This window comes from Natator depressus, chromosome 8 (genome assembly GCF_965152275.1).
Source record: "Natator depressus isolate rNatDep1 chromosome 8, rNatDep2.hap1, whole genome shotgun sequence".
Taxonomy (NCBI): Eukaryota; Metazoa; Chordata; order Testudines; family Cheloniidae; genus Natator; species Natator depressus.
In genome coordinates this window covers 48477898-48496558 of record NC_134241.1, presented here as the reverse complement: position 1 = coordinate 48496558, position 18661 = coordinate 48477898, and the positions used below count along the sequence as shown (strand labels likewise).

Sequence of the window (18661 nt, the reverse complement as noted above, 5' to 3'; positions counted from 1 at the left end):
CACAGTAAAGAAAGATCAAAGTGGACAATGAGGATTCTGACTCCATCCATGTGGTGGTATGAAGGAACTGGAGAGGTGTCAGTTCACACTACCCTTTATAGTCTGTTTGGAGTATGAGGAGAGTAACTTCACATCCCAGACCAAAGAACACTGCGTACTAAAAATTTCTGAACCCAGGCACATGGTACACATGCATACCCAAATGTGGAATACATATAGAGACCAATCGAAGAAGAACCCATCGAATCCTATCAAATACTCATGAATATCAAGGATATCCATAGAGGGCCATGGTCATTCACAGAACAGCCCTATGCTGCGAAGATTATCATACAGAACTTGCTGCAGATGGAAACTATCACTTAGCGCTCAAGGGGAGCGGGTTTGACAGAGAGAAGGGAGAATCCACTCATATAATGCTTACCCAGTCCACCACAACTTGCACTTACGTGTCCTGTGGATTTGGAAGAAGGAAGAATATGATGCTGTACAGAGCACCCATCATCCCTGTCCCATCCACTCCTGACCTGAATCACAAATGAGTTCCCACAAACAAATTTTCATGGGGTTGGGGAGACTTGGGTACAGGAGAAAGAAGAAAGGATGTCATGCAGAACCCTAACTCCAAACTACTGCCCCCTAGCAACTTTCGTTATAAAATAATTCTTGAAGAGAAGCAGCCATAAAATTCCAAATTTCAACATTTGACATGAAAAATTCACGTCATAGAACTCTAGGTAGGTTTGCATCCCATGGAAATGTTTTGCATTCAAATATTTATTTTTTTAAAACTGAGAATTCACACTTGAATCACTCACTTTACAGTATGAACATAAATCAAACTAAACTATCAAGTGCGTGTTTACATCATTCAGAGCGAGAAAAAAAATATACAGTAATATACTGTACTAAATTTTTCACCACTTAAAGGGATTAGAAACCACCCAATAGCACAATAATATTGCTGCAGGAGTTGATTCAATGTATTTTTAATAACTGAAAGGTTAACTTGCAATGCAGTAAGAATGGTCTAATGTTAGAGAACTGAACGTACAACCTGTAAAAATGAGAGATTGACTCATCTCAGGTGTATTTTTTTTTTTTTAAGTGAGACACTATGCATTTGCACACGCATTAGAAGCTATTGTATAAAAAGGTTACATCTTGTGGGACTGCAACCAAGGTTTCTGTCTGATTGAACCTAGGACAAGATGACCTTCTAACAGACTGTCCTCACGAACTGAACAGGTTTTAGTTTTTAGTTTTTATGACTACCGTGGGAATTAAAAGCCAAAGCACATTTAAAGTTCTGTTTGGTTGAGGGAGGACCCAACAGCAGAAGCCTGTTTTTGGGTTCTGACACAGTTCTTATGAATTAAACAAAATATCAGCTATTTTTAGTTTGTATAAAAAATGCAGAATTGACTACTCCCCCAAACGGTTCTTATGTAATTTATTTGTTCTTATGTAATTTCCACAAAATAGGAATTCATTCTGAGATACTACTCTCCTCCACTAACTCTGCTTCTGTAACTCCTTGATTCTCTCATCCTCATTTCTCCTGCCCCAGAGACCATGGTGATGCCACTGAGATTCTTTCCTCTTGCTAAAAGAACAGGAGGAGTTGTGGCACCTTAGAGACTAACCAATTTATTTGAGCATAAGCTTTCGTGAGCTACAGCTCACTTCATCGGATGCTGCTTCCTGTCCCTCCCCACTCCTCAACTTTTCTTCTTTCAAAGTCAACTTCATAAAACTTTGAAGTGTTGTTGTAGCCATATTGGTCCCAGAGTATGAGACACACAAGGTGGGTGAGATAATATATTTTATTGGACCAACTTTTGTTGTTGGAAAGTATAAGCTTTCGAGCTACCCAGAGCTCTTCAAGTCTGGGGAAGGAAATCAGAATGTCTGCACTAAATACCAGTTGGGACAGACTAAATGAAGTGGGCAATTGGGGCATAGACCGTTATGCATGCAGGGTTTGAAGTGGGCAATTAAGGACAGAAGACAGTGTGGTGTATTACAAAATGTTAGACTGAGCCACAAAACCATGTCCCCATTAAGTTCATGTCTTTTGTTGTTTATCTGAGTTTGAATTTAAGTTAATAGGCTTGCCTTTTGAAGAAGTTGTGCAGGTTTCCTTTGAGGACAAATATTGAAAAAGTGAGTGATCACTTTATGAAAACTGTTCATGCACAGCTGATGTGGTGTTTTTGTCTTACTATATTTTTTGTCTTACCATACTCTGAGATGATCAGATCATTTTACATTGCTCACTCTGTCCTTACCTACTCTCTCTTTCTGGGTCCTCCAATACATAACTCTCTCAGATTTCTCTGCAGCTTTCAGACCCCTCCATCACTTGGATCTCCCTCTCATCTTTGAATTTCATGGTGTCTATATGCAACACCAACCTCTCCTCCACGTCGCAATCCTCACATGCTATTACTTTGTTCTTATTTCTGGAGAGTGAAGCCATCTCAGAAGAGTCCAAGGACCAGGGGACTTCTGCTACACATTTGTTCTTCCCTCCTGAAGTTCTACCTCTACCCCCCAACTTGTTAACAAAAAAATTCAACTTCACCTCCCTAGTAACATTCATGTATGTTTAATCACATTCCAACATGGCTCCGATAGCACAATCCCTTCCTTCTGCACCAGCATCAGTGCAGAGACCCATTCTTTCATATCTGGAGGACGCCCAATTCAATTCCTGGTGTGTCAGCCATGGTGGAGGCCTAATCATCTTTAAGAAATCTCTTGCTATAGCAAAAGGCTGACTGTTCCTTAGTTTTCCATTCAGCACTGCATTTCAGGAAATCATGCGAATGTTCTATAAGATGACTGACCTTTGGGTAGACACTTCTTAATTATCAAGCTACTCTCTCCAGAAGTGTCACCTGACTAATAAAGTGTTACTTATTTCTTTTCTTTTTTTTTTTTTTTTTTAAAGGAGGAATCACTTTTTGAAGACTATTCTTTGCCAATTTACAAAAATATAAAAGTTTACTTAGGAAAACAATGCCATTAAAACTATCTTACAGTTGGCTATACATTAAATAAATTCAACTTTTTGTATAATTTTGGCACATTTGTAAAGAAAGCATTTTATTTATCATCTACTTCCTACTTCTGAACTACTTTCTGAAAGCACTGAATATTAAGTATGACTTTACGTGGGCAACAGCAGGGAGGCCTAGTTTTTGAAATCATACAAAACTATATCAAGAGAACTCAAAAGCCGTTCTCAATAATAGTTATAATAATAATAATAGTTTAATGACTGTAGGAGATACAAAGACGACAAGTTAATTCGTGAAATTATTTACACCTAGTTGCTGTATATCAACTTCATATCAAAAGAGCACTGAGCTGGTGGACTGACTCAGCAGAAACAAAAAATCAGACCGAGTCATCCGGGATGGTCTTCTAAGGGTAACCAGTATCATTAGAAATCAAAACACATTAACTCAAAAATAATACCTTTCCCCTTCCCCCAATCAATCCAGTCTTAGGACCTCAAATGTGGAAACCTGCCTTTCCATGAGCAATCTCCTAAGCAACCAGTTTATACTCTTTCCCCCAAGTATGTGTGTGGAAGAGGAGGAAACTGAGGCTAACACCTTTCACAATTTGGTGACCCTATACCAGGACCAATTCTGGCAGGCTATAGAATCCCCCAGTGGAAGGAAAAACAGGGAGAATCAGTTCAGCTGCAACCACTGGAACAGTAATGAACAACAGTTTCATTTTTTTGCCATAGTTTAGTGCCTACTTATTCTTCATTCCTCCATCATACACTATAAAGAGTGAATTTGAGAAACCCTGTGCTCTACTTCATATGCCTGAAAACTGCTTCCCTCCCCAGCCACCTCCCAGCCCTCCAAAAAGAAGATCTGTTCTGTTCTGAGAAGCAGTTCTCAGGAAGCTTGGCCAGGCATGTGAGGAAACAGCAGCATGAGGGGGATACTTGAACTTCAAGTTTGGGTCTTAGATGACCAGGAGAGGTGAGGGAGAATTGTCTTTTCCTCACTAGTTACCAGCTGCCTAACTTCATTTCATGTTGCCCCTCATGGGGGTCTTCTAAGTCTCCACCCTCCTAGCTATTTCATATTGCCCTTTTTCTATAGGATGCCTCCAGACCCCCACTTTCAGGTGCTTCATGCTGCCCCCATCTAGGTGCATCCTCTGGGGTTCTTTCCTGGCCACTGATGGCTCTTTGTCTGGGGACTTCTGTCAGGGCAAATTTAAATGGGGGAGGAAATGAAAAAATGATTACAAAGGAAGCCCCTATGAGCGTGCTTGACCAGCCATGCCTTGCACCTTGTCAAAATTCAAAATTACACATTAATAATTCACTCTCCCACTACTTTACCATGCATTATGAACATGAGCACAGATACCCTAATACATTTCACTTGAGACCTCTTCCAACAACATATAAGAGAAAGTTTAGTCAATATATATCTGGATCTCTTTTTACTTAAATTATAGTCTGAATTAAGCAACCTTGTTAGCAAGGTAAGGCAATTTAGTGTAGAGGTTCAACGCATTCTTTTGCTTTGACAAGCAAGCTGTTAATATTAATTAAATAAGACTATAGTGATCCCCTAAGCAGGGGAAAATTTCTGAGCCGCCTCCAGCTCTCAGGTTTGATGACTGAGCTGACAGAAATATGAGCTGCAATGCTAGTGATAAAATGTAATGGAAATGTATGTTAGGCTGATATGAAAAATTCCTAAATGGCCACGTATGATTTTGCAGAGATCTTTAAAAAAGACAAACTGGAAGTTAGTGTCATGAAACCAAAGCACCAGTAAGAACAAAGGTATGGTTTATTTATTAGAAAAACACAATCCCGATTTTCTATAAGTTCTTGCTCTTATGACACAATGAAATGTATTTCCCATTCACATTAAAATGCTAATGACCTTAAAACCACCATGGGAAGAAAATCCACATGTCCGCCAATACAACAGCAGCACAAAAGTCCTTCTGAACCACTCTCTTCATATATGGACTGAAAGACTATTCTGTCCTATTTCTTAAAGTGACATTTCCACTCCTAATCATGGCATGAGTCAGCTAGCTCACAAAGGACCACGGGACGCTTAGTCCTGGGGTTGGCAGAAATTGAGATAGCTGCAAAGAGTAAGTAAGCAAGAAGAGGATGCAAATAAGGCATCATACACTTTTATGGCATTATATAAATAAATAATATTGCAAGCTTCAAATGTCATACAGTGAATCATGAGGAAAATGATGGAGCGAATAGAGTGGGGAACAGCACTTCATACAGAATAAAGAACAACCCTTCAAAACCCATACATGGATGAACTAACTGGTAGCCTATGAGGTGGGAAAGTCCCTACAATACAAAATATATGCCATAGTCAGGACCAGGTAAAAAGGGAGGCGGGAGGGAATATGGAGCCGGTATTCATGGTCCCTGATCCGAAACAGAAATTAAACAAATAAATAAATCTTAGTTCAAGATCTAAAATACAAATGAAAAAAACTTTGGAATTTTAAACTATTGTATTTTTCCATAATAATAATTAATAATCTGCAAAAGAAGGTACATAAGAATGGAAATATATGTAGAACAACTGGTAGTGACTCATTTAATTGGCACATCTAGCAGGACGGATAACTTCTAGGCAAGTACTCTAAATGCAGTTTCCATGAGAACAGTGTTACATCGTAATGACATCTTTAAAAGAGGATTATTTCCTTTGCAAGTATTTTGAATTTAACATATGGAAACTAACATTAGGTTTAACTTACCATTTTATTTTTCCTGCTGTGCACACCTCTGTACTTTTATTTACCCTATTTTTAAATAAAACTGTTTTACACAACATCAAGAGGGCAAGCTCTAGAGAATATTTATTCTCTAATAGCACAGTGTTCATTACATTCTGGAACAAACACTTGTTATTCTCAATAATAATCACTGGGAAAAAAGGAATTAATTGTGCAATAGTAATTGATGCCTGCTCCATCAAACAAGCTGCTGAAAGGACACTTACTACAAATTTAAAATATATTCAGGATAGATTGATAGCATGAAGGAAAAAATCCACAAATAATTTTTAAGTTATATAAAAATGATCCACAGGCACCAGGGATTGAGTCAGAAATCATTACTACTATAAACAGCTAAGAGCTTCCTGGCATCACTGTTAATTATGAAAGCTCTTTCTAGAGAATAATGGACTCTGATTGGAAGAAAAACCCTTTAACAGAAGCTTACTATCTTGTTAGCCTAACGGGTGAGGAGGAATGGCAAGTTTTGGTGCAGAGTGCTGTATGGATGCACCCTGTTTGCTGCTGCATCTGGATAAAACAGTCTAGACAGGACAGTCTAAAAGTGTCGGGCACTGCTGCTGGTAGTGAAGATGCACTAGTTGTGAATGACGTATTATAATAGCAAAAAAAAAAAAAAAAAAAAAAAAATCTATCCCTGACGGGCACAAATAGGAAGAAATCTATATGGGAATAAAAGGCAGAAAAACTATGAAAAAAGCAGCATATACGGGAATTTTACATGTTCATTTTACTCTTACCTTCTTCTGCCTCATCCTCCTGTGGCGAGAGCGGACCCCCTGCACTTGTTGGACTGACTGATTCATCATCTCTCTCAGACTCCCGCTGCAGACTTACAACTTCATAAATTGCATCTCCAGCATTTGTGTGGCTTTTCCCTGCAGACTAAAAATAAGGACATAAAATGAGTTTTAATGTTAGGTTCTTGCTATTCACCAATTCCATGTTTCTGCTGGTTTGTTCAAAATAGGCTTAAACCAAGGACTGATATAGTAGTTTGGGGGGCAAGACTCTGTCCAATTTCAATGGAAGTTGCACATGTGGATTGAGATTCGTATATGACATTGCTGAATGTAATTTGAGGAAGAAGAAAAACAGCAATGAAAACAGGCAGAACAACAATTATTTTTAAAGCTCCTCCCGCAACAACCTTTATGTATTTGAGGAATTATAACACAAACTTTACAATTTAAATGTAACAAACTGAGACAGAGAGGGGACTGCTTCAAGAAAAAATTGCAAAGACAGACAGGAAAAATATTGTGATAAAAAAAAGTACCAAGCATTTTTGAGAAACCAAGTTTTTTAGCCATTTTGTAGAATGTTGAGAGTTGGCAGTAGGTAGCATGTTGCGCATCAGAAAGATTATAATGCGCACTGCATGAGCAACGTGCTATGAAAGGATCCTTAGAAGTCGGTTGTGTACAGTGCACACATTCACCTGTGCTCCAGGGACCACAATATCTTCCATTTAATCCCACGAGCCCTTTAGGATTTTTATCCAGTGTATTTATGTTTTACCAGTAGCTGAAATTAGCTGGGATGCCTGAGCTCAATATCCCTAGTTATAACAATTTGGGGAATAAGGCACTCTCACTGGAGGGCACTTGACACTCAAAAGTAGCTTCATACCTGACTGTGCCTAAGTTTGATAACTTTCAAGGCACACTGACAGGAATACATTTTCTGACATTCTTTATTTAGCATGAATCAAGTGTGACAAAAGATCCATTAAAGACCCATCAAATTTTTTTGTTGATTAAAACAACTTGTACTTCATATTTTTAAAAATGTAATGTACTTAAATCTTGAAGATTGGATAAATGAATTTGATAAGTCTAGAAGAAAAAAAGTCAGTAAAATAACTCTTTAGTGTGTCCACATTAAATCTTCAAAGAGAAAAGAACCAGACACCAAGACTGTTCCTAGATGTGTCCTCTCCAACATGTGCCCCAGCTGCTTCACTTCCCAGAAATCAGAGTACAGTATATACAACTCTCCTTACTCCCCACCCCCATGTAAAAAAGTTTCTTCTCTGATGTACTCAATATTATTATTCAAAAAGCACCGTGATTCATGTATTTTCATATGGTTGTCCAATAATCAAGCCAAATAGCTGTTATTAAGTGAACTGGAGATAAAGTAAAGCCAAAAAGTACATTTTAAGACCAGTTTTAAATCAGAGTTTTTAAAGCCTGCTTAATTCTTTGCAAACCTTACATAATCACAGTTAAAATAAAGTCATTTTTCAAACAGGCTAATAATGTAAAGTCAGCCTCAAAAATCAAATGAAAGCAGTCTTACAGAGGTGGTGCTAAAATTGTCTCAGAAGCACGGTGTTAACCACATGAGAAAAAAGGAATATCCAATAAAGGATAAGTCAAAGAAAAAAAGTTACCAAGTATTAGAATAAGATTACTGTTTCCTCTGTCAGCAAAAAATAAGAGTAACATATGAGAACCTGCTGTGTAAAACCAAGGCACTGACCACTTGTCATTTAAGAGCCCCTGGCACCTTTCATTCAAAAAAGGAGCATTAACTCCAGCTTGCTCGCCAATTCCACCCGCAGTAATTAACATCTTCCACTCTAAATACCTCCTCTAGTTTCAGTTCCAGTTGGTGGAACTGTTCCATGGGCTAGTCTAAATCTGGACTGCCTGTGGTTGGACAAAATCAAGCATTCCCCCCCTACTCTGATCAGTCCATCAGACCTGTTTCTATTATAACAGAAAAAACAGGGCGTGGGTCCTCTTCTCTCTCTCCGAGTATCAGTTTTCCATACAGTTCTGGAAATGCGGGATGAAAGCTGGGCGACAGTTTATAATTTAGAGCCATTACGCTTGTGATTAGTAAAATATAACAGGGAGGCATTGGGTCCATTATCAATGCATACACGTTTCATCTCCCAGGATGTCAGCATCAGGTAGTTGCAAGGCCCTTGATCAAGCAATTATGTCGACACTGATAATCTCATCATTTATCAAAAAGTCTTGGACATTCCTTTTGGAGGGATAGAGAGGGGTGTTATTGAGAACACTACAGTTATACAGCTTTAGCATTATTCTGAGGACTTGGGATAGTATTCAAAAATCTGTTTAAATGTCATTTTTTAAAAAATGTGTTTGTCTGAAACTCAAGGCACATATAAACAAACATTTTAAAAATACATTAAGAACTTCAGATTAGCCCACTGCCAACATTTAGGACTCTTCTAACCACCAAAAATGCCCCCTCAATCTACTTCCCACTGATACCCTTAAAATCACCTCAGAAAAAGGCAAAGTATTCCTTGAAACATGCCCTGCTGACTCAAGTTTACTTGGACCAAGAAAGAAACTGTATTTTATGATGAGTATCAAATAGAAAGGATTATAGTGTACGCTCTTTAAAACTGGGAAGGGCAGCAGTCTTCCACATTTTCACATACTTGTGTTTTTTATAAATTCTACTGTATTTCACTTATCTCTATTGTAAAACTGAAGAGCTGGAGTGCCAAAGAAAACAGCTTGCAGGAGATTGATTTAGTCAGGTGGGCATTCAGTGTAGTCTGTGCCTTTACTGTACAGTAAAAACATCACTAGCTGTTCAGCACTAACTGTTTTATCCCTTAGTAAGGCGACAATTGTCATTCTAGTTTAGGATCAGCAAAATTAAGTCAGTCCTATTCATTTAAGTCAGCCACAGGGGTTGTGATTCCACTGCAATACAACACAAATTAGAAGATCAGACTCCACTCTTCAGATCTTGAGCCAATATCAGTTAGATGTGTAAATCTCTAGAGAAAATGGATCAATGTTTATTGCAGGAGTATGAAACTCTACATAATTCCAAAATGAACTGAATAATAATGGAAGCTGCAAGTAATGGGGGTCAAGCAGGACAGAAAAACTATGGGGAGGACCTTTGGATTCTACTGTACTGAACATTATTCAGTAAAGCTTACACATACTAAGAAGCATATGCACCCTTCCACTGCATGGCAAGGACGGATGCAAAATCATGTAAATCACACACTCACAGTCGTGGGAAAGCCACACAGAGGGAATATGCAGTATGCTGTATCTTGAGTCCACCTCCCCTAGGTTCAACTACACAGCCCCTCATACAAATAATGACAGACAGAGCTCGGGGGAGGGAAGGGGGGCTAATGAAGTGAAATATTCTGGAGGAAATCTAACTTGCACAGAAATCTGTTGTGTGTTATTCTGAGGAAGGTACGTGTTTTAATCGATATTATTAAAGCATTATATAACATTACAATCATCTGTATAGTGATTTTCATTAATAATGATCATTTAATGGTGCAATTTATAACATTCATTCCCTCACTGCTCCTTCCACACACCAGGGGGCAGTGTAGATGACATCACATGAAATATCACAAGAAGGCAGACAATTAAATATTGTACTTGTATACAAATGCTTTAAGTCTAATTACTAAAATGGTTGAACCTGAGTGCCTGGGATTGAATGAGGGTATTGAAATAACAGGCATTATAGAAACTTGGTGAAACAATGATAATCCACGTGACACTAATACGGGGCACAAAATATGTAAGAATTCCAGTAGATTGCACTGGTGGGTGGGTGTCACTACCTGTGAGAGAAAGCAGAGTCAAATATAGTAAAAAACTTAAATAAATCAAACTTTACTATCGAATCTCTATGGATATAAATTCCATACATGAATAATAAGCGTATAGTAACAGGAATATACTAACAATCACCTGACCAGGGTGGTGACAGTGATTGTGAAATACTCAGGGAGTTTATAGAGACTACAAAAACAGAAAACCCAACCATAATGAGGGATTTCAACTATCCCAGTACTGACTGGGTATATGTCACCCCAAGACAGGGATGCAGACAGAAAAATTTCTGGATACCATAAATGACTGCTGTGACATTGTGTACCTGGGGGAAACACCCTGTAATCCACCATATTCCTCATTTGTATATAATTGTGATATTATATATAAAGCATTCCTTGTGAGGTATCAGGGGAAAGGTTATGATCTGCTGAAAGTCATTTCTCTATCCAAATATGTATATCATTAATGCATATGAAGTAGGGCTGTCAAGTGAGTAAAAAAATTAAACTCTCTGTTAAACAATAATTAGAATACCATTTATTTTAAATATTTTGGATGTTTACTACATTTATAAATATATTAATTTCAATTACAACACTAAATACAAAGTATACAGTGCTTACTTTGTATTTATTTATTACAAATATTTGCACTGTAAAAAAATATATTTTTAATTCACCTCATACAAGAACTGTAATGCAATCTCTTTATCATGAAAGTTGAACTTACAAATGTAGAATTATGTACAAAAAAACTGCATTCAAAAAATAAAACAGTAAAACTTTAGAGCCTACAAGTCCACTCAGTCCTACTCCTTGGTCAGCCAATCACTCAAGACAAACAATTTTGGTTACAATTTTGGTTACAATTTGCAGGAGATAATGCTGCCTGCTTCTTGTTTACAATGTCACCAGAAAGCAAGAACAAGTGTTTGCATGGCGCTGTTGTAGCTGGTGTTGCAACATATTTACGTGCCAGATGTGCTAAAGATTCATATGTCCTTTCATGCTTCAACCACCATTCTAGAGGACATGCTTCCATACTGATGAGGGGTTCTGCTTGATAACTATCAAAAGCAGTGCGGACAGACATGTTCATTTTCATCATCTGAGTCAGACACCACCGGCAGAAGGTTGATTTTCTTTTTTTGGTGGTTTGGGTTCTGTAGTTTCTGCATTGGCGTGTTGCTCTTAAGACTTCTCAAAGCATGCTCCACACCTCGTCCCTCTCAGTTTTTGGACACCACTTCAGATTCTTAAACCTTGGGTCAAATTCTGAAGCTATTTTTAGAAATTTCACATTGGTACCTTCTTTGCATTTTGTCAGATCTGCTGTGAAAGTGTTCTTAAAACGAACATGTGCTGGCTCATCATCCGAGACTGTCATAACATGAAATATATGCAGAATGCGGGTAAAGCAGAGCAGGAGACATACAATTCTCCCCGCAAGGGATACAGTCACAAATTTAATTGATCCATTATTTTTTTAATAAGCATCATCCCCATGGAAGCATGTCCTCTGGAATGGTGGCCAAAGCATGGAAGGGGCATATGAATGTTTAGCATATCTGGCATGTAAATACCTTGCAATGCTGGCTACAAAAGTGCCATGCAAATGCCTGTTCTCACTCTCAGGAGACGTAAATAAGAAGCAGACAGCAGTATCTCCCATCAATGTCAACTAACTTGTTTATCTTAAATAATGAGGAGTCTGGTGGCACCTTAAAGACTAACAGATTTATTTGGGTATAAGCTTTCATGGGTGAAAAACCACTTCTTTAGATGCCTGGAGTGAAAATTATAGATACAAGCATAAATATACTGGCACATGCAGAGAAGGGAGTTACTGTAATGGCTACTGCTCTGATACTTGTTTATCTTAGTAATTGGCAGAATAAGAAGTAGGAGTGAGTGGACTTGTAGGCTCTAAAGTTTTACACTATTTTGTTTTTGAGTGCAGTTATGTAACCAAAGAAATCTACATTTGTAAGTTACACCTTCATGATAAAGAGATTGCATTTCAGTACCTGTATGAGGTGAACTGAAAAATACTATTTCTTCTGTTTATAATTTTTACAGTTCACATATTAGTAATCAAAAATAATAAAGTGAGCACTGTGCACTCTGTATTCTGTGTTGTAATTGAAATCAGTATTGAAAAGATAGATAAACATCCAAAGATATTTAATAAATTCAATTGGTATTCTATTGTTATAAGTGCAATTAATCGCAATTAATGGCGATTAATTTTTTTGAGTTAATCATATGAGTTAAATGTGATTGACAGCCCTAATATGAAGTTAGGAGAATTGTGTTGTAGGGTTGTCACTAAAACATGCTGTAATTTGGGGGATCAACCAGATATTAGCTCCCCAGAGGCAACAGCAAGGAAAGTGACCAACACTTGCGCGGGATGTCAATCAACGCAGCAACAACCATTGTCCAGCGAGGGAGCTACAATGCAATGACTCACCTGCATGAGGCCACAGCAAGGGAATTGTTCAACCTTGCCTGGAGACTCAGCAATGCCCACCCAGACATGCCTGGACTTGTGTTTTCCAAGCACATGGACTGAGGATATAAAACCAAACACAGGGGGCCCATGCTGGACTTTTCTCCTTCACCCACCTATGCTGCAAGCAACAAGGACATTCTGAAGACTCCAACTGAGGGGACTGGCCCAGATTTCAAGGGTGAAATCTGTATATTAAGGACTGCAATATCCAGTGGGGTGAGAAAAACTGCTTAGTCTAGTTGTTGCCCAGTCTAATCGGGTTGAGAGTTTAGACTGCGTGTTTATATTTTATTTCTTTTGGTAACCAACTCTGACTTTTTGCCTAGCACTTAATTTCACTTAAAATTGATCTTTTATAGTCAATAAATTTGTTTTACTGTTGATCTTTACCAGTGAGTTTGTATGAAGTGTGGGGCAAATCTGCTCAAGTTTTGAAAAGGCTGGTGTATATCCACTTCCACTGATGAAAGATGAACCAATTAATAAATTTGCACTGCCAATCTTGAGCAGTGCAAGATGGTATATTTCTGGGGTACAGTGCTGGGAACTGGGGGGATTTGGCTCAGGTGCCTTTCCATGTGTGATTCATAAGTGGCTCTGGGAGCATTCATTCAATCTAGCTGGGTGTGGGGTCTCCACATGTGGTTGTGCTGAGTGATAACAGCACCTGGAGGGGTTTGCTGCTGGTCACGAGCAAGGCATTGTGAGAGACACAGCCCAGGATGGAGAGAGTTCAGAGGGCACAGCGGTCCCACAGTCTCACGCTGCACCCCGGGGATCCCATCACAACTGCCTTTTGAAGCTGTTTCCCTGGAACCCACAAGGGGAGCACCAGTTCTTGATTTAGTCTTCAGTGGAGCACAGGGTCTGGTCCAAGAGATTAATATAACTGAACCGCTTAATAATAGTGACCATAAAAGAATTGAAATTAACATCCTTACAGGAAAGAAAATACCAAACTAAAAGAATTGAAATTAACATCCTTACAGGAGAGAAAATACCAAACTAACCCACCACAGTCACATTTACTTTCAAAAAGGAAAATACCACCAAAACAAGGAATCTAGTTAAAAGGAAACTAAACGGAACAGTGTGACCGAGTGGACTAGGATCTGAGGCCCCTTGCTGGAAGCCTCAGGGTCCTGACACACTTGTCCCAGGAAAGAGCGGTAGAGAGGTCCTCCAAGCAGGTGAGAGTGGCTCCAGGGGAAGCAGCCAATCAGAGACCAGGAGAGCCCAATAAAAAAGAGCTGCGGGGGGGGGGGGGGGCAGTTCCTTGCTGGAGCTAGAAGAGTGCAGATGGTACTCCTGGCTGCCCAAAGGGAAATGCAGCACAACAGACAACTCAGTGCTAGTAAGGACTGGGGGAGCGAGGAAGGACTCCTGGCTGGCTGCTGGGCCTGAACTTTGAAGGGCCCTGAGCTAAGAGTAAGGTGTAAGGGAAGGCTGGGGCTGTGGGGAAGCGTCCTAGGAAACTGAATGCAGTTTTACTGAACGGACACAGTGGAGCGTGGCTGCTATTCTTAGGGTCCCTGGAATGGGACTCAGAGTAGTTGGTGGACCTGGGTTCCACCATAGGCCACTGGGGAAGGGCCTACAATTGGACAGTTTTAAACCCCCAGAAGGGGACTGAAGTGTCAGGAAGTCCAGCTGGAGAACTGGGGGGCAGAACAGACTAAAAGGGCAAAACCATTGCCTTCAGGGAGGAAGCCCTGGGGGTATGGCCCAATACCAAGGCTGTGACTGGTTTAAAGACCACAGACACACCCAAACAGAAGCAGGAGCTCGCGAGAGGTGGGTGCCACACAGTGCAGTGCCTGCAAGGTGCATGGAAACTTTTTGAAAACACCATAGTAAAGGCTCTAATTAAATGTATACTGCCCCCCCCAATATAAAAAAAACAGTAAGAGCAGCACAAAAATGCCACCATGGCTAGACAGCAGAGTAAAAGACACAATTAGAAGTAGAAATGCATCCTTTAAAAATTGGAAGTCAGATCATAGAATCATAGAGTATCAGGGTTGGAAGGGACCTCTGAAGGTCATCTAATCCAACCCCCTGCTCAAAGCAGGACCAATTCCCAGTTAAATCATCCCAGCCAGGGATTTGTCAAGCCTGACCTTAAAAACTTCTAAGGAAGGAGATTCCACAACTTCCCTAGGTAACGCATTCCAGTGCTTTACCACCCTCCTAGTGAAAAAGTTTTTCCTAATATCCAACCTAAACCTCCCCCACTGCAACTTGAGACCATTACTCCTCATTCTGTCATCAGCTACCACTGAGAACAGTCAAGATCCATCCTCTGTGGAACCCCCTTTCAGGTAGTTGAAAGCAGCTATCAAATCCCCCCTCATTCTTCTCTTCCGCAGACTAAACAATCCCAGTTCCCTCAGCCTCTCCTCCTAAGTCATGTGTTCCAGTCCCCTAATCATTTTTGTTGCCCTCCGCTGGACTTTTTCCAATTTTTCCACATCCTTCTTGTAGTGTGGGGCCCAAAACTGGACACAGTACTTCAGACGAGGCCTCACCAATGTTGAAAAGAGGGGAACGATCACGTCCCTCGATCTGCTGGCAATGCACCTACTATACAGCCCAAAATGCCATTGGCCTTCTTGGCAACAACAACACACTGTTAACTCATATCCAGCTTCTCGTCCACTGTAACCCCTAGGTCCTTTTCTGCAGAACTGCTGGCGAACCATTCGGTCCCTAGTCTGTAGCAGTGCATGGGATTCTTCTGTCCTAAGTGCAGGATTCTGCACTTGTCCTTGTTGTAGCTCATCATATTTCTTTTGGCCCAACCCTCTAATTTGTCTAGGGCCCTCTGTATCCTATCCCTACCCTCCAGCGTATCTACCTCTCCTCCCAGTTTAGTGTCCTCTGCAAACTTGCTGAGGGTGCAATCCACACCATCCTCCAGATCATTTATGAAGATATTAAACAAAACCAGCCCGAGGACCGACCCTTGGGGCACTCCACTTGATACCGGCTGCCAACTAGACATGGAGCCATTGATCACTACCCGTTGAGCCCGACAATCTAGCCAGCTTTCTATCCACACCTTATAGTCCATTCCTCCAGCCCATACCTCTTTAACTTGCTGGCAAGAATACTGTGGGAGACCGTGTCAAAAGCTTTGCTGAAGTCAAGGAACAACACGTCCACTGCTTTCCCTTCATCCACAGAGCCAGTTATCTCGTCATAGAAGGCAATTAGATTAGTCAGGCATGACTTGCCCTTGGTGAATCCATGCTGACTGTTCCTGATCACTTTCCTCTCCTCTAAGTGCTTTAGAATTGATTCTTTGAGGACCTGCTCCATGATTTTTCCAGGGACTGAGGTGAGGCTGACTGGCCTGTAGTTCCCAGGATCCTCCTCCTTCCCTTTTTTAAAGATGGGCACTACATTAGCCTTTTTCCAGTCATCTGGGACCTCCCCTGATCGCCATGAGTTTTCAAAGATAATGGCCAATGGCTCTGCAATCACATCTGCCAACTCCTTTAGCACTCTTGGATGCAGCGCATCCGGCCCCATGGACTTGTGCTTGTCCAGCTTTTCTAAATAGTCCCGAACCACTTTCTTTCTCCACAGAGGGCCGGTCACCTCCTCCCCATGCTGTGCTGCCCAGTGAAGTAATCTGGGAGCTGACCTTGTTCATGAAGACAAGAGGCAAAAAAAGCATTCAGTACATTAGCTTTTTCCACATCCTCTCCCACTAGGTTGCCCCCCTCATTCAGTAAGGGGCCCACACTTTCCTTGGCTTTCTTCTTGTTGCTAACATACCTGAAGGAACCCTTCTTGTTACTCTTAACATATCTTGCTAGCTGCAACTCCAGGTGTGATTTGGCCTTCCTGATTTCACTCCTGCATGCCCGAGCAATATTTTTATACTCTTCCCTGGTCATCTGTCCAATCTTCCACTTCTTGTAAGCTTCTTTTTTTGTGTTTAAGATCAGCAAGGATTTCACTGTTAAGCCAAGCTGGTCGCCTGCCATATTTACTATTCTTTCGACACATCGGGATGGTTTGTCCCTGTAACCTCAATAATGATTCTTTAAAATACAGCCAGCTTTCCTGGACTCCTTTCCCCCTCATGTTATTCTCCCAGGGGATCCTGCCCATCAGTTCCCGGAGGGAGTCAAAGTCTGCTTTTCTGAAGTCCAGGATCAGTATTCTGCTGCTCTCCTTTCTTCCCTGTGTCAGGATCCTGAACTCGACCATCTCATGGTCACTGCCTCCCAGGTTCCCATCCACTTTTGCTTCCCCTACTAATTCTTCCCGGTTTGTGAGCAGCAGGTCAAGAAGAGCTCTGCCTCTAGTTGGTTCCTCCAGCACTTGCACCAGGAAATTGTCCCCTACCCTTTCCAAAAACTTCCTGGATTGTCTGTGCACCGCTGTATTGCTCTCCCAGCAGATATTAGGGTGATTGAAGTCTCCCATGAGAACCAGGGCCTGCGATCTAGTAACTTCCGTGAGTTGCCGGAAGAAAGCCTCGTCCGCCTCATCCCCCTGGTCCGGTGGTCTATAGCAGACTCCCACCACGACACCACCCTTGTTGCTTCTACTTCTAAACTTAATCCAGAGACTCAGGTTTTTCTGCAGTTTCATACTTGAGCTCTGAGCAGTCATACTGCTCCCTTACATACAATGCAACTCCCCCACCTTTTCTGCCCTACCTGTCCTTCCTGAACATTTTATATCCATCCATGACAGTACTCCAGTCATGTGAGTTATCCCACCAAGTCTCTGTTATTCCAATCACATCATAATTCCTTGACTGTGCCAGGACTTCCAGTTCTCCCTGGAATCACAAACTCTGGTAAATCAAGTATAAAAGTATAATTAGGCAGACCAAAAAAGAATTTGAAGATTAATTAGCAAAAGACAAACTTAAAAAAAATTAAGCACATCAGAAGCAGGAAGACTACCAAACAATCCATAGGGCCACTGGACAACTCATGTGCTGAATCAGCACTCAAGGAAAACAAGGCCATTGCAGAGAAGCTAAATTAATTCTTTGCATCAGTCTTCTCTGAAGAGGATGTGAGGGAGATTCCCACACCCAACCCATTCTTGTTAGGTGACAAATATGAGGCACTGTCCCAGATTGAGGTGTCAGTAGAGGTTGTTTTGGAACAACATGATCAGTTAAATGGTAATAACTCAGCAGGACCAGATGGTATTCACCCAAGAGTTCTGAAGGAATTCAAATATGAAATTGCAGAACTACTAAGAGTGGTAGGTAACCTAGCATTTAAATTAGCCTCCATACCAGATGACAGGGGAATGGCTAACATAACAATAATTTTTTTAAAAGGCTCCAGAGTAGATCATGGCAACTATGGGCCAGGACACTGAACTTCAATACCAGGCACATTGATAATTTTGTTTTTTACTATAGTTTCAAACAAACACACTGATGAACACAATATGTTGGGGAAGAGTCAACATGGCTTTTGTAAACGGAAATCACCACTCACCAATCTATTAGAATTCTCTGAGGGTGTGAGCAAACACTTGGACAAGCAAGATCCAGTGGATATAGTGTATTTGGACTTTCAGAAAGCCTTTTACAAGGTCCCTCACCAAAAGCTCAAAGCAAATTAAGTAGTCCTGGGATAAGAGGGAAGGTACTTTTATGGATCAATAATTGGTTACAAGATGAATAAATGGTCAGTTTTCATTATGAAGCAAGATAAATAGTGGGGTTCCCAAGGATCTGT

General features: G+C 40.5%; 1 protein-coding gene across 3 annotated transcripts in view; it reads right to left on the bottom strand.

Annotated features, from left to right (window-relative positions):
- Positions 1–18661, bottom strand: part of RABGAP1L (RAB GTPase activating protein 1 like) — a 549683-nt gene that overhangs the window by 411946 nt on the left and 119076 nt on the right. For all 3 annotated transcript variants that reach the window (XM_074960981.1, XM_074960979.1, XM_074960980.1), the window contains one exon: positions 6573–6717. In XM_074960981.1, coding sequence (XP_074817082.1) covers positions 6573–6717 — 145 coding nt within the window. The remainder of the gene's footprint in view (positions 1–6572; positions 6718–18661) is intronic.